This window comes from Arachis ipaensis, chromosome B04 (genome assembly GCF_000816755.2).
Source record: "Arachis ipaensis cultivar K30076 chromosome B04, Araip1.1, whole genome shotgun sequence".
Lineage (NCBI taxonomy): Eukaryota > Viridiplantae > Streptophyta > Magnoliopsida > Fabales > Fabaceae > Arachis > Arachis ipaensis.
This window is the reverse complement of record NC_029788.2, coordinates 28,136,080-28,152,352: the sequence shown is the minus strand read 5'-3', so window position 1 is coordinate 28,152,352 and position 16,273 is coordinate 28,136,080. Positions and strand designations below refer to the sequence as shown.

Sequence of the window (16,273 nt, the reverse complement as noted above, 5' to 3'; positions counted from 1 at the left end):
AACCAAAAATAGTGGGAATTGTTAATCATATAAGACTAGAAATACTTTTATTGGATTATAGTATTTTATAATTTTTAATGATGTTTATATAAAAAGTTTATTTTAACCGTCTTAAGGAGTGTCCTTTGAAATATTATGTGTACGTATCGGGATATTCCAGGAACTATTGCTTATATTATTGATTGTTGTAATAAGGTTTGGTTTGGTAAATTTTTTGAAGAGGTGTTATAAGTATTTTGTTTTGTGTTTGATAAATTAAAAATCTCATATACTTGTGTCTATAGTTTTTAAAAGTATTTAAGAGAAGTTTTTTAAAGTTATTGTGTGCTTATTAAAATTAAAATGTTTAATATAATTATATATATTAATTAATATTTAAATTTAATTCTTATATTAATATTTATTATAATATTTTAAATTTTAAAAATTATTTTATTAAATACATTTATTATTATTTGTGTTTATTAAAAAATATTTTTAATTTAATTTATCAAATATAGATGTTACAATTTTTAAAAAATTATTTTTAAAAGCTAATTTTTATAAGCTAACAAAGTAAATTTTCAAATTATAATTTGTGTTTAAATGGAAAATAACTATTACTCTTTTCTTGAACTTTTCATTTGGATAAGTTTTCTTTTCTTGATGCATTCTTTTTTTTATTATTTTTTAAATCACTTATTTTATTTACATCACTACTTTAGTGCCTTTGTATTTGTGGTGTGAGGTGAGCTGTTATTTATTTTTTATGATTTTATCACAAAAGTTCAAAAGTTGTTTAAGCATAATGATGGTTAATAAAATATAAACTTAATTTTTATTTACTCAGTATAAATGAGTTTTATACATATATTTAATATTATATTATCACATTATCTAAAGTAAATAATTTTTAAAGTTTTTAATTTAAAAATTATTTAAACATATAAATTTAATTAAATATTTGTGTACAATTTTTTAGGCAGGTGAGACATCAAATTAATCTCATAGCATTAATTTTTTAATTAAAAAATTATTTTCATAACTTTAAAGTAGCATTGGAATTGTTACTTTTCAAACACTGATATAGTAGTTGTGAGGTTGATTTTTTTTTGTTAGAATATATCGAAGTTGGCATGGCCATGTCTTGATTAAGAATTATTTTAAGTGTATTCTAAGATGATTCTATTATTTAATTTACCAAAAAAATTTCTACAAAATTATATCTTTAATTTAAGTTAAGTGCAAAGTCAAAACATGTATTATTTCAATTGGGTAGTAGTCACATCAAATATCAATTTTTTCTACCGGAGCCCAAGAAAGGGGTTTAATAAATGAATGGATAGAAGTGTCTTAATCAGAGATTAATTAGTAACAAGGAGTATCTTTTCATGATGTATACATAGATTTTCCAATTTAAAGATTAAATCATTCTTTAAATAGTCCTTTAAAAAAAAATGAATCAATAATAATAATAAGAGTAATGTTATATATCTAAATCTTTTTAGGAATTAAGTCCAACCAACTTAAATAATAAGATTTGGAGTAATGCTATCCATAACTAATTTTTGTTGATGTTAGATCAATTTAGTTGAACTTAGTTAACAAAAATTCTTAGAAATGTGTAGCATTATTCTGATAAATAATAATAGCTTAAAAGAAGAATTTAACAAGCTTATGGTATATAAAAAATTCATTTCATTTTATAAATTCTCACAAAATATTGTTAACAAAAATGAAATTCAAACCATACTTTTAGGATAAATTTGTAAAAAAAAAAAAAATAATTGCTAGTACTCCAAATTAATCTAATATTCATTTCATTCTAGGCATATCATTAGTATTAAGTACTAACTTTCTACAACTTTGGTGATTTAAGCACAAATTTGTTGTGTTTTCAGGCAGATGAAGAAGAAAAAGATCTTTTGCAGATAAAGATCCAAACAGCAATTGCAGCTCTTAATGACCCTCTAAGTCCAATGAGCATTTGATGAAGAATATAATTATATTATTAATTGGAAGTTCCAACTTTTGGGTCAGTGGTGAGTGTTGGGTACAATACAAGGTTCAAATGAGTGCTATTTGGGTGGTATTTTCCTTATCCCTCTTTGGTGTTTCCACTCAAATCTTCTCATCACTAGTGAATAGTGTGATTATGTCTTCACCTTTGTTTTGTGGGTAAGTTTAGCAAGTTTTCTCATAAAGTGCTTTCTGTGTCCAACAAATTACAAGGTGTATTATTGCCTCTATTATTATTAAATTAAGTTTTATCACTAAAGATAATTAATAAATTTGGTAATAAAAAAAGTTTTTAGCATGTAAGAATATGAGTTCAAATTTTACTACAGATAGGAGAGTAACTGAGTTAAGGGTAAAAAAAAAAAAGATATGTAGCGATCTTGATAATGATTAATGATAAGTTTATTTAATTTTTTTCTCTTAAGAAAACTTTTGACGTTATTAGAAAAAAAAAAGTTGTGTAAGGATCAAAACTTATTGAAAGCACCTTACAAGTTGCAATCACGGTTTAAAAAAATAAAAAAGAAACAGTAATCTACTCTACAACAAAGAAGAATATTTACATTGGAGAACTGGCCTTTCTCAAACATTGAACATTAGCCAGTTAGCCAATATTGAGGACCCTGCTATTGTTCTTAACATGACCCCATTGGAAAAATGGGATCCAACATTGATGCACTTTATTTGGTGTATTTTGTTTGGAATTTGGTATTCTCAGAATATGATATCATTCAATGGACAATACACTAGCATTTTTTATGATTGACAAATCCTAGTGGTAAAGTATCAATACTATTTATAGAGAGATCTAGTGGCAGCATTAGAAGCAATAATAAAATCTTAGAAGCACTAGCAAAAAAATTGTCTAGGCTTGTCATGAGATTAGTTAGTAAAAACAAATGTCTACATATTTACTAAGAAAATTCTAGAAGTTAATTAAATAATTAAGTGCTAGAAAATAATATTTAGTGCCTTCATTCTCTATAAGTCTTAGTTAAAAAAGAAATAACACCTTTTGATGGCTCTTATGTCTCCATTCCCTGTTGCTTTATTTGCAATCGTTAAAAGATCCAAAATGGAAACCAAGTGTTCAACACATAATGTGCATGACTCTAGTGTTCGACAATTAATTCTAGAACAATTTTGATTAAGAGAACATCCAACAGAAAAACAATAAGACTATTTCAAGATACCCATGTTGGAAATAAGTGCATTCATCTTCTGCAAAATCTCTTGTATCCAGAGTACAACCTTACTAAACAGCAAGCAGAAATTTAACTATTCATGCATGCTTCCGATATAAGCCCATGAAAAAATTTAGAAACATAAAATCATTAGACGTCAATTATTCCAGCATGAAAGTTTTGCCGTGTTAATTACGTTGAGTTTTTCCACACAAAAATACATGAAAAGGCCAATTTTTCGTACGGATATGCAGAAAACTTCTCAATTTTCAGGAGAACATTGGTGTAGAAAATTTGGATTAACACATGGGAACTCTTATAACTGGACATCAAAATCATAACTTTGACAAAATAACCACTCTTCCAGAGACAATTCCACTGTCAACTATCCAAGATTTGAACAAACTGAATCGACAATAAAACTTGTGGCTCATACATATTAATTTAATTCAATTTATATATACATATACAGAATGATAGAGGCGCTGCTTTCTGCTGCTGCAGCTGGCCTCTCTTCTTTTAGATCACAATGCTTAGTGTCCTCAACTTTCTTGGCGGTAGCAAGGCCGGGAATCTTGTCAAATAACATGGGATCAGCCCGATTTTCAATCTCATTAGCCAATTCACTGTTTTGGTCATTGGTCCTATCTGCCATTTTTATTTCTGGAACATACATTCTTTCACTCTCACTACTATTCCTCAAATCATGCACTGCCCTGTTTGGTTCAGAACTTTCTTCTGTTTCGGCAACTTGGACATTGGCCTGTTGCTCGACCTCCTGAGGTTCCAAATGTCTATTGTAAATATCAAAACTTGCTTCTCCGGTGTCATTCTCCTGCTCTTCTGGTTCATTGTCATGAGAATCACTTTTGTCTGATTCATATTCGCTTATTTTCGCACGCTTTCTCACAGTGCGTGGCCGTGCTCTTTGGGCTTTGTTGCCAGCCATCTTAACATTTTTAACACCTCTCCCTGCAGGTCTTCCTCTCTTCCTTGGGCCAACATTCTCATGGGACACCGTGGCCAAACTGTGTTCATGAGCAGCTTTTGCACTTCTCTGTCTATTTTCCTTTTCAGAGGGTACATTCTGGTCTTGTACATTGTCTCCACCAAAGTGAGACTCTAAGGTGTCATTTTCACTAAAACAGAGAGTAAGGAACCATCACATAAAAGGAAAAGGTACATTGGAACACTAGTGCAAATTAACCATAAGGCCATCGCTACTTTACCTAAACCAAAAATTGAATTTTACATTTTTAGGTTGTATATCATTTCAAATATCAAGGGCAACCATCATCAGTGTTGTTAGTAGAGACAGAGAATTATAATGAGGAGAAAACAGGCTACAAAATTTACTAAACATAAGCATATCAGACAAAACCTTAACAAAACTTATCTCCAACAAATTCTAACGAAAGGAGATGTCATTAGCTGTCAACAGATTAGTTCATCTCAAGCTAAGACGATTATCAAACATGGTTTCATACTAACAAAATATACTTTACCCGCCAGAATTTTCAAAATAATGGTGTAGAAGTTTGAAAAACTTTTCAAGTTACTATATTGTCAATTTTTCAAGTTTATTCCATTCCCTACAGGTGATGTCCTTTGCTGCTATGCAATGCTTTGTCTCGGATTAGCTCTGGACCTTTCTACGCTGTTTCCTTATATATTCTTGACAAAGTTAGCCCTAGCATACTCCACAACAGTAATGTGTATCAAACCTTCGGATTACTCCTATTATGTAATAATGTAATATATATGAGGTCCTAAGTTTAAACGTCAAACGTCATTGCCGTCAATGGACTGAAAAATTTATGCTCCTACAGCATGTTAACTTTTTCATTATGCAGTACACTTCCTGGCCCTTAATGGTGCAAATACTCCACAAAAAAGAATTCAATAAGTTGACAACTTACAGCACTTGTGCAGGTATATCAAACATTAAAGGCAAATGGATCCACATAACTGACCCATTTTCAGATGTTGACTCTGCTATTACAGAGGGCCTCAAGCTGTAACTTTCTTCTGGTAATCTTTTGTTATTGTCCAGACAATCTTCAAACCAATGGGATTTTATTATATGCAACCTCTTGCTCTGGAGAAACCTCCTATCCACTGAAGTAAAACTGCAGAGTTGTAGTCCCCCAACAAAAAGGAAAAGGAGAAAGAATTTGAGAGCATGGAGGTTTGGGAATTCTAAGAATATCAATAACAACATACAGTTTTATCATTCATATGGACTGTGAAGCAGAGGTGGAATAAATTGTATGATAAACAGGCAACTAGTATGAGAAGTAGCACAAAGAAAATACATATGAAAGAATTGAAACAGAAGTTAACCATAAGTAAGCTGTAATTTACAAAGCACACTATAAAGGAATCGTGGATACACTTTGCAGCAAGTTTCGAATAGATGGATCACTTACCATCTCTGTAGCTCATCAAATTCGGCATCATATCCTGGAACTGACAAGACAACTAAATGGGTTGCACAAGTAAGTTTATCAGTAACTCTACCACCGCCCATGAGAACTTCAACCTTGAATCTTCTCAAAGCAAGTTGCAATAGAACTTCCCATTCCCCTTTCCTGAATAAAAATGTTGAATGACCAGAGACCTACTAAGCAAACTTGGTGAAAATGGAGCATCCAATGAAAATGTTTATTAGTTGATTTCACATTGCTAGATCTTACACTGATGGTATTGCAGTGTGGAAATATATGGAGCATCCAATAAAGACAGACCACTCATCCTTTGGGCAGTATTTTTTGCTGTAATGATCAATAGTACTGATATCTTCTGACCTATTAATAGTGTTTAAGAGCTGCAAAAGATTCAAACAAGTCTAATCTATTTACTAAGACATCACATAGGTTGACATGATCAAATATTGAGGAGCTTCTTGTTTTAATGAAAACAATGCATTTTATGGCATGAGAACCACCATTTTGTGGCTCCCCAAAAGGTTCAGTTTCTGAAAAAAGTGACCCCAAAAAAAATAAAAAAATAAAGAAATGACATAATGATCCCCCAAAGATTAATTCAATCTAACAAAAATGCATCAAATACGGAAGACATACTCTAAAAAAGAAAAAGCTCGAGAGATCAGATTTTGACACAATTTTTTGAAAGGAATGCTTAGAAAAATGTGATCTTTCCATTTTCAAATTTGGCGATTTTACAATAAGCAGATCTTTTTGGCGATTCTTTTGGAGGCCAAAATAGTGGTTTACTAAAAAGAAAGAGGGAGAACGAAAAAATGCAACAGGCACAAGATGATAAAATCAAGGGGGAAAGATGAATTGACTTAAGTTAAAAGTATACGCCCATTTTGACAGATATAGCGGTTCCTCATTCGTACTTCATACAGGATTTTTCCTTATACAAATTTTAATAGATTATAGTATATAACTTATGCAATAGTAATAAGACTTATACTATCAAACTTTAGACCATAAACTATGAAGTCTTATGCTTTACAAAATTCCAGGACCAGACAGTCTACTTGTGCTTCTGTGCTACGTTCCACACATGACAAATGACACAGTTTTGTCAGAAATTTTTCAAGAAATAAACAAACTAATAGCTAATGAAATCATATACCTGTTTGAACTCTCCAAGATCAATATACATGTAGTAAGAGTCAGAGAACTCGTCAATTTCTTCTTGTAACTTCTTCCTTGTTACTTCAGATAGGAAGAGGAAGTACCTTTTATAGGAAATATTTAAGGCAACGTATCATCAGAAGAGCTTAAATGGATGTAAAGAAGTTCATATTCAGTCATGAAACTCACTTTGGCTGTAAGGGGATAAGCTTCTTTTGTGAGCAGCAATCTAATATCCAACTGTAGTGAATGATATCACCATGACGTTTTGCAGCTTCAAATTTAAACCCTGCAGATAACTGCATTAGGTATTTGATTCAGCCAATAAAAAAATACTCTTAATGAGGGCCGTGCACATGCGTGCACGCAAGCGCACACACACACACACGCAGAGAGAGAGAGAGAGAGAGAACCCTTGCTCTCTGCCGCCACACGATGAGTGACAGAGTTATTTAAGTTCATCGAGAAAACTCCCCCATTCTCAGCAATCATTTTGTGCAAGCTCTCAAGAGAATGAGATGGAGGCACATTAACGAAGTCTGAACATGTCAAGGGAAATGAAAGACCATTTTTTATGTATTTCCAAATCAGTCAGGATGATTGAAATAATGAATAATTCCTCTTATTATGTTGCACTGTCAAATATCTTTTAAAAATTATGAAGAAATGGGAGTAAACCAACATAACATATTTTTGCAATGGAAAGAACTAGTTTCCTATTTCCTCTGTTAAAAGCACCTATTTACTAACAAATGTACAATGAAATCTGTGGGGATAACCATTTCATATTCTGCAAAAGCAATTGTTTTCTTTGACCAGCATCTTTCAATGAGCGCAGAATTCTGAAAATGTAAATCAACAGATGGAAGCAGATGCAACTCAAGATAAAACATATGAAGATATAAACAGAAAGGATACTTCAAAAGAAACATATACAGATAGAAGAATTATTAGTAGTCAGTTATCAGGACAAACGACAGCTGGCTAGCAAGACTGTAGGATACAAAACATCATATTTGAAAATATATGAGAGTCTCCCTTGATACTGGAAACATCAGTCTGAGTTAAATGAGAAGGAACAATGGACATGATTTTCTTTTCTCCCCTTATGGAATTATAAACAAGTTTCAATTCACTCACATTGCACATCAAGGCATTCGTACCAAGCTTTGTCATATCTCACCCTGTCAATCCGAGGAAACCTCAGGCTGTACGGTGCAGCAAATACCTGCAAACAAAACCACTCATATTAAAGTTGAACAGTTCGGGATAAGATTTAGACGCTGCATTTTTAAAAAATATATGTATTTTTTGCAAGGACACACCTCAGATTCTATAGTTCGGATATCACTGGTTATGGACAGAATAATCGATCTGCATGAAGATAAGGGTAAATTTCGATCATCATTCAAAAACAAATAACACATACAGATATTGAGGTGAAGGATACTTACTTCTCAGGGCTATCAACCCACACATCAGGCCTTTCTTTTGAATGATTAGTTACTTGATAGAAACTTGGCGGCCTCTTCTTCGGATATTCATACTTTCTAAGAAAGAGAAAAAGAGAGACAGATAAACAAAAATTAGAGAGAAATGGAAGGGAATTGATAAACTACATCCAAATCTTAAATCTTCAATGCGTGAAAGTTCAATCAATGTAAGGAAAAAAAGACACAAAAATATAACAAAGAATAAAATTAATCCCACCGGAAGTAAGGTTTTAGTTTTGTTACTAACGCATCAAGCTCATCATCAGAAAGCCCAGTACCAACTCTACAGAAGGAGATAAACCTGCATCATAAAGGACCTTGTTAGCAGAACCATCCATAGATGCCTATGTACATCAAACAAGCTATTTGGAACAAAACAACTCTTAAGTTATCTCCAAATATGCACCATAGTTCTACAAAAGTAAGAAAAGAAATGAAAAGTTTGGAGACTGCAATGATTCATCAAATAGTTTATTTACTTTCAAGTTAGTCTCATGGATACAATTAAGTATCAAAACTTTCACTCCAAAGCTCAGTTAGCAGAACTCAAATATATATATATATATATAATTTGGAATGTTTGCCCTATTGAAAATTTCAGCAGCAAATTTAGTTAAAAGTAACTTAAATACCTGCTTTGTAAATGTTTTAAAATAATGTTATTATTTTGCAAGTCCACATATTTGGAATAATTGAATATTATGTTTTACTCCATAGTGTGATAAGAACAAGAACCTGATTACAAAATGTTAAACAAGGTAGGGACTCGATTACAAAGGTTCAGACAATCGGGATCTTGTTTAAAAATTGAATGAAACTATAAAGACCTACAAAGTAATTAAACCTTTAAAGGTGTCATTTTTAGCACTGAAACTGCGTTCAACAGATTACTAAACTGTAGGTAAGTATTTTTCTACAGTGATCTAAATGAACAAAGGATTGTTCGATATAAATATAAAAGACCTCTCATGAGCTGAATGTTTTTGGACCTTAAATGTTTCAAACAAGCACAATTAAATAAATGTTAGGGCCAAAATCTCAATTGTTTTTCACTTTTCATAGAAAACCTTGAATCCTTTTTTTTCAGACAGGACAGCCTGAAACTCAAAGCTTTCAGTCAGCAAATTTGCAGAGAGAGAGAGAGAGAGAGACCTCAGCAAAAGTGGAATATAGACAGGCAAGGAAGCGGGAAAACAAGACCTCAGTCATATGTATAAACAAAATTTATGCACCTGCTTTTTTTGTTCTTTCAGTTTTTAACTTCTTAATCGAGTGTGCTAACTACTTCATCGAAGAATGCAGAGTTGTGTGTGCTTAAATTAAATCATACCCATTTTCCCTCAGAAAAGTTCCACATGAGAAAAAAAACAGAAAGAAATATTTTGTGTATGTACTAAATCAAATCTCATACAAATTTAAATTTAACCCATTTGAGCAAGTATGTGATCATTAGTATCCACATTGCAGCAGAATATTTCAATTACTCTTTATAGTAGATCTTGAAGTTAGAAAAACAATGCCAATGCAATCAGCCATTGCAAAGAAGTTCCATATTGTAACATTCATACCGCTTGGGATGTGTATTTGGGGATGGACGCTCAGCAAGGCCCACCAAGAACTGAGCAACCTGAAATGGAAAACATGTCCCTACAAGGTCATATAAAGAACAAGAGAACAATCAGTCAGAAAGTCAAATGTTAGGGAAAAAACCAAACCTCCCCTCCACGTCGTCCAGAGCCATAATAACCTCCTATTAAGTGTCAAAACAGCCAAATTTAAAATGACCATGTTACACAAGCTGCTTTGGGATGTGTGTATAACAATATGTTCTTAACGACATAAATCATATACCTATGATTACCTATGATAAGCACATCCAGATCAGCGCCAGCTTGAATGTACTCAGGCTTCAATTTTAGCCACTTTCCACTTCGATCACTAGGCTCCCATTTAGAACCGAGGTCTTTAACAACTATTCCCTCATCTCTAAACAAAAGGATTAGAACAAAAATTCTTTAGAAGAGGTATAAACAGTTTCCTCCTTTTCCACTTTTAGTAAATATAAATATATTATATATACTGAAAATAAAATCACCGAAATAAAACAATCATCCAAATTTAATATAATAAACTTTGACACATAATCCACAATTCTTCATCTCAACTTTATAATGGATGAATACAGTGCATGGGAGATATACAGAAATACAGACAGACAAACACTGACATGGAACATTAAAAATTAAAATATATGTAAATAAAGAAATGGAAGATATGTTTATGTATTATCCTTCCTAAAATGTAAATTCAGCAAGTGAAGACACATAAATGGCTTATAGCACACCCATCAGCGTATTAGGATTGCAACATATACAATGCACAAGCACACTATATATTGCACAAGAATTGAACATTTATATTAGAAATATAGGAGCATGAATGATTGAACTTTACACGAACCAACTCTTTCTTAACCCAAAAATATCAGGTTGAAGAACATAAATTGCTTTCTATATAACAAATGCTAGAAAGCATAGAAAGCATGCAAAAGTTGCTTGTAGCCTAACACTTTCATTTGAGGATATTTTCATTATGATCTTTCCTGATCTATTTAGCATTCTTAAGGAATTAAAAGAGATAAACAAAGAAAATTCCAAGGACAGCAATGGAGTCTGGTTTGCTGAGTTTGGACTTTTGAGGATACTAAGCAAAGACCCCAAAATAAATGAGAAGAATTCCTACTCTCCTAAGTCCATTTATGGCTACATCATGAAAAATCGTTTTTGGCTTTTCTTCTATATTGAAAGATTAGCATCATAAGGCAAACATATACAAACAGAAATTGTCAAATGTTTCAAAAGTTCAGAACCTTCCTATATGGCTCAATCATACTGATTTTGGAAATGTCCAGGAAAATTATGATGAGTAAACAAATTGTTAAAATGATTTAGGGCTTTTGCTAACCTGTTCTCTATAGTTTCTTTGAAAAATTTCTCAACTTCATCCACATTATGAGCAATGAATGACCAACATGGTTCACCTGCAAAACAACATGGGAAAGAGGACTGATTAGTGAAAGCGTATAAAAAGTTATATGAATTACCAAGTACCAAAAAAACATTGCAACCATAAACAAGGAATCAATTACAATTGATAAATGGATACTAAGTTTATTTAAGTATCAATGATGTGTATAGCTAGTAGTAACATTGAGGCTCACAAAAGATTAAATACTCCAAATCCACAACCACAACAACAATCGGTGTCATTGCTCCCTATCATGTATCATGTCTACAGTGAGATAGTTCACATAGAGATCTCACTTGACCACTTCATGCAAAGTCTTTTTAGGTTTTACTCTACCTCTAATCACTGGTCTATTTTCCATCTGATCCACCTTTCTCACTAGATGCTCTACCGGCCTTGTCCCCACATGTTCAAACCACTTAAGACAAGATTCTATCATCTTTCCAATAGTGGGTGTTACTCCAACTTTCTCTCTCATCCTCATTCTCATTTTGCCCATACACGTATAACCACTTAAGACACTATGCATTTGTGTTAATAGGGAAACAGTTAGAATGGGGTAGGACGGGGAGCATTAACAATGGGAAGTGTGGGATATGAACACGTGAGGGGAAGGTGCTTCTTTGAGAAAGGGTGGGAAAGCTACAGAGGACAACATTAGTGTGTGAATGTAGATCAATCTGATACTTTTCTAATGGCTCTTGAGGTTAGGAACTTGATTGAAAAATTTTATTCCTTATAGAGATCCAACTACATATTTTTAAACTGCGGGGATCTAAATGAAAATTGAGTAAAAATTATAAGGTCTTGCAAACATGAAAATAACAAAAAAACTAAACCAATTAGTAAACCAATGATGCAAGAGGAAAAAGTATTTCCTTATAACTTATAAGACACATGACAATTAAGTTGAAGTTGAAAATTCCATACCTGAAGAGCAATGACTATTAAGACCACCATTAGGTACTAAAATTTCAAGGCGCCCCTTCAATGGCCTCACAACTTTACGGAGAATCTCATGTCGTTCCTTCAAAGTTTGGTGAATTACACTAGTATCTCCAAAATAAAGGATATCAAATGCAACATCTAGCCAATCTAAAAGTCAAGGCATTTTAGATATAATTTCTCTTGCACTAGAACATTTTCCTGAAGTAAGAAATTAGTTGCATAATTACATAAAGAATTAGTTACTCATCCATCCACTGAAACCAAAACGACACCAAAGTTCTAGATAGCTGGAATTAACAGCTAACCCGTTCAGGTAAAAGGATACAGCATAACTGCATCAAGAAAGGACCGAGAATAGTTAAAAATTTAGCTTGATAATTTCTCATACCAGACAATTTATATACACAGACAAAATTGAGAACCTGTCTGTCACTGTCAAGTCCATCCCTTGCTGCCTTGGCTGCAACAGAGAGGGGAAAAAAATGGTAACTAATACTTAAAATAGAAGTTTTAATGTGGCCAAGCAAAAATAAAGGTGCATGCCTATTTCCTGATTTGAGCCAAACTCAGCAAAACGATTCAAGGAACTGTCCCAAACCAACATTTCACCATCAAGTATGCACCTACATAGGATCATAAAGAGAAAATAACAAATAAGCTTTTTAGAAGGAGGAAAATAGATGACTTAATGTCTTCATCATACTAGCAATCACGCATAGAAACTTGAAACTGTGGTGTCAATGACATCAGAATTAGAATATTGAATGCTTTGGGAATATAGAAAGATAACATGTGGAGGATAGAGGCGAGGAAAAAAAGTACAACAGAGGATAAAATAATGTCCATCCTACACATTATAATTATGGCCATCCTATCCAGCAACAAGAATAAAATAATGGGATAAAAATTAATGAAGATAAAACAAATTTGTAATGATGAAAAGAAACATATTGCTCACCTATCTACCAAGATGTTTTGCTGTATGATTTCTGACATTGCATGTGCATATTCTGAATGATCAAGGAAGTTCCTGCAGCAAAATGAAAATCAGAATTGCAGAAGATGCAAAAAATAGAATACGAAGTGATTTAATAATTTTACAAATAACTAGAAGTGGAAAAGAACTAGAAGATCATGTCATGTCATGACTGAGCAATGTGATGATACAAAGGTAAGAACTAAAGAAACAAAACACGTGCAGGTAAGGATGCTGGGCAGCAAAAGCAAGAATCCTCCTTAGGTGAAAGGGCCACAATTTGGAGCACGTCACCATGTCACATACAATTAAAGAAGTTACATATGCACATACCTCGAGAAGAAATGTATCTCTGTTCCATTTTTGTGAATTTGAATGCGGTCACCATCAAATTTGCACTCGACAACCACTTCCTTCCCATGAAGCTAAATAAAAGAGCACATATACAAAGACAAAGAAATTCAAACTAATGAGTTCACATGATTTCAAAATGTAAGAAATCATGAATTTTGATCTCTTGAACAATTCCAAAATGCTTTAAATATAGTGGTTACAGTTCTGAACTGCTTTATGATGAAACCAATTCGAACAGAAGACAGATTAATGCTTGGCGCCTATAGTTTAAGCTGGAATGAGTAGCCATTGACATGGTGATCTGAATAAATTCACATAATGGGGAATCCAAAGGTTTGACCTTTATAATGCATGAAGGGATACAAAAAAATGATGGATTAATTTATTTATTCAGCAAGAAAGGAGAACCCCTACTTGGGGAAGAATTATACACACAAGATAACTGGTCTGCAAATAGGACATGATTTAGAGGATAAGCCAGAGACAATGAAATTGTTCGATGAAGCATTTAATGTTAAAACCTAAACCCCAAAATCCCAAAGGATAAACCCCAACACCTAGTCATGAAAAGGGTCAAGTGCCACAGCACTGCAGGTGTGGGAAGTCAACCAGTGGCTTCGGCAACCCCGATTGTGGTCAAATGTTCCCCATTTCAAAGTGGCATACATAAAACATAGGATAATCATGAAAGGATATATATATATAAGAAAAGGGATAGAGAATTAGAAATCTCAAGGGCATACACAAAAATCTTAGCAAATAGTAAAGCGAACCTTCTTCCATGCTTCAGCTGCATTAGCAACTCTCTTAGCTAGCTGAGGACGCACAGCTTTTCCAACTTCAATATCCTGCAATTTAAGAAAAGAAGATACAAGATTGTTCATACAAACCATATATGAAGAAGAACATATCCCTTCTAATAACTACATTTTCTACAAAAACTGATAGCAACCACTGGAATATAATCCTGCATGATTACCCAAGGCCAAGGCTTTTGCAATGATATATATATATATATGAGAGAGAGAGAGAGAGAGTGTTTTCACTAGCAGCCAACTGAGTCATTTAGTCATTTACCTCCTTTATCGTCAATCCACCCGAAGCAGTACCTTGCCTGCGCTGCAGTACCTGTTTCACAAACAATAACATTTCTCAAGTCTCACTGAAACCTTAAAAATTTGCTCTTCCCTTTCAACAACTAAAACATAAAAACACATCTTCACTACTTTCTTGCAACATATTTCAATCCAAAATGATTCGTCCTCACCAAAAATTCTATTACTCACAACATGGGTCAATAAAGAAGGGGAAAATGATGAATATAAAGCACATGCATGTTACATGTATGAAGTCTGAACCATAAAGCTTTCATATTCCATTTCAGTCCAATGTAAAGGCACAACATTCACTACTTTCTAGAGACAGTTACCTATATCCAACCTTCTAAATAACACACATTTTCTCCAAAACAACTGTTACTCAAATATTACACGCTCACAAGTCGCAAAACATAATTCTACTATAGGATGACATGTTCAATATTTATCTTCGAACAAGACTCTAAACTGAACATGTCTATAAAGTAAACCAGCAAAAATTATATTCACCATTAATTAATGATGCCATGGTGTAATAGACCGAGCTGAGTAAGATTCTAGAAGAATTTGAATCAGTTAAGTTGATCTCTTAGGTAGATAGAGCAAGTGCCAGCAAGGATAGATTCCCGTAACTAACTAAAGCATATAAACCTCTACCCTTTGCACTAGCTTGATGAACACGCTTCTCCTCTATGTATATAAGCACACTTCAGTGTTTAAGATTACTTTAGTGATTTAGAATACACATACCAGATTCTTCCCCCCCCCCTTTCTCTTTCTCTGTCTCCTTTTTTTTCTCAAAAGCTATTTGAAATTTGACTTCTATTTTATCATTTTTGCTGATTTTACTTTCTCCTCCATATGGTTATGAAAGCTCTGAAGTAGGGGGGAAAAAAGGAAATGAAAATGGAAACCAAAACACCTAAAGCTTCGAATTTTTTTTTCATACAAAAAGAATAACATAACGAAGAGTGGAGCGGGGAAGTGAACCTCGGTGGCGACGAGGGCGAAATTGCCGGCATTGGCGCCGGTCTTGGCGCCGCCCTTGCGCCAATTAATGAGGCGAAGGGCGTCTTCGGAGTCGCGAGACATGCCGAGGGCGTCGATGAGGGAAATGGCGAGGACTGACTCCTTGAGGCCGTAGGAGCCGCGCTCGCGGTCGAGGTTGGGGAGGACGAGGCGAATGGCAGGGAAGAAGTTGCGGTCGGCGCAGAATGAGTCGAGGAACTTGCGGAACTTTGCGCGCTTCTTGGCCGGCGACTTGGCACGCTGCGTCCAGTTGAAGAGGCTGCACATAACGCTGAACTTGGTTTGCTCCGTCGCCATTTTCTTTCTTTGTTTTGTGTTGGGAAGGTTCAGTGTGGGTTTTAGTTAAGTTGGGGTTTCGGCCGGTTGACCGTGTTGGTGTATTTAACCATTTATAGTGTTGGGTTCTGCGTTCGTCGTCAACTGAGCGGAGAAAAGGAGTTGCTGCCTTGCTGGATACGCTTTTTAAGTCAAAAGGCATACTTGTGAATCAAATTAGTAAGGCCATTAGTTTATTAATTTATTAGTTTATCCATAAATTATTGGTTAAATTGATTAATTT

General features: G+C 33.7%; 2 protein-coding genes across 3 annotated transcripts in view; one reads left to right on the top strand and one right to left on the bottom strand.

Moving 5' to 3' along the window:
• LOC107639158 (transcription factor bHLH35) overlaps positions 1 to 2,296 on the top strand; it is a 10,695-nt gene extending 8,399 nt beyond the window's left edge. For both annotated transcript variants that reach the window (XM_016342590.1, XM_016342592.2), the window contains exon 5: positions 1,874 to 2,296. In XM_016342590.1, coding sequence (XP_016198076.1) covers positions 1,874 to 1,888 — 15 coding nt within the window. In that variant the 3' untranslated portion in view covers positions 1,889 to 2,296. The remainder of the gene's footprint in view (positions 1 to 1,873) is intronic.
• LOC107636274 (DNA ligase 4-like) lies at positions 3,668 to 16,185 on the bottom strand (the record flags this gene model as incomplete). Its single annotated transcript, XM_021121069.1, is given in 25 exon segments — positions 3,668 to 4,321; positions 5,156 to 5,311; positions 5,612 to 5,773; positions 5,879 to 6,009; positions 6,789 to 6,894; positions 6,980 to 7,079; positions 7,204 to 7,329; positions 7,762 to 7,928; positions 7,930 to 8,018; positions 8,116 to 8,164; positions 8,245 to 8,340; positions 8,501 to 8,584; positions 9,852 to 9,910; positions 9,999 to 10,033; positions 10,145 to 10,269; positions 11,248 to 11,323; positions 12,241 to 12,405; positions 12,584 to 12,590; positions 12,681 to 12,718; positions 12,802 to 12,881; positions 13,217 to 13,288; positions 13,568 to 13,659; positions 14,362 to 14,488; positions 14,544 to 14,716; positions 15,676 to 16,185. Coding segments are annotated over 25 exon segments (3,305 nt in total), but the record flags the coding sequence as incomplete, so codon positions are not given.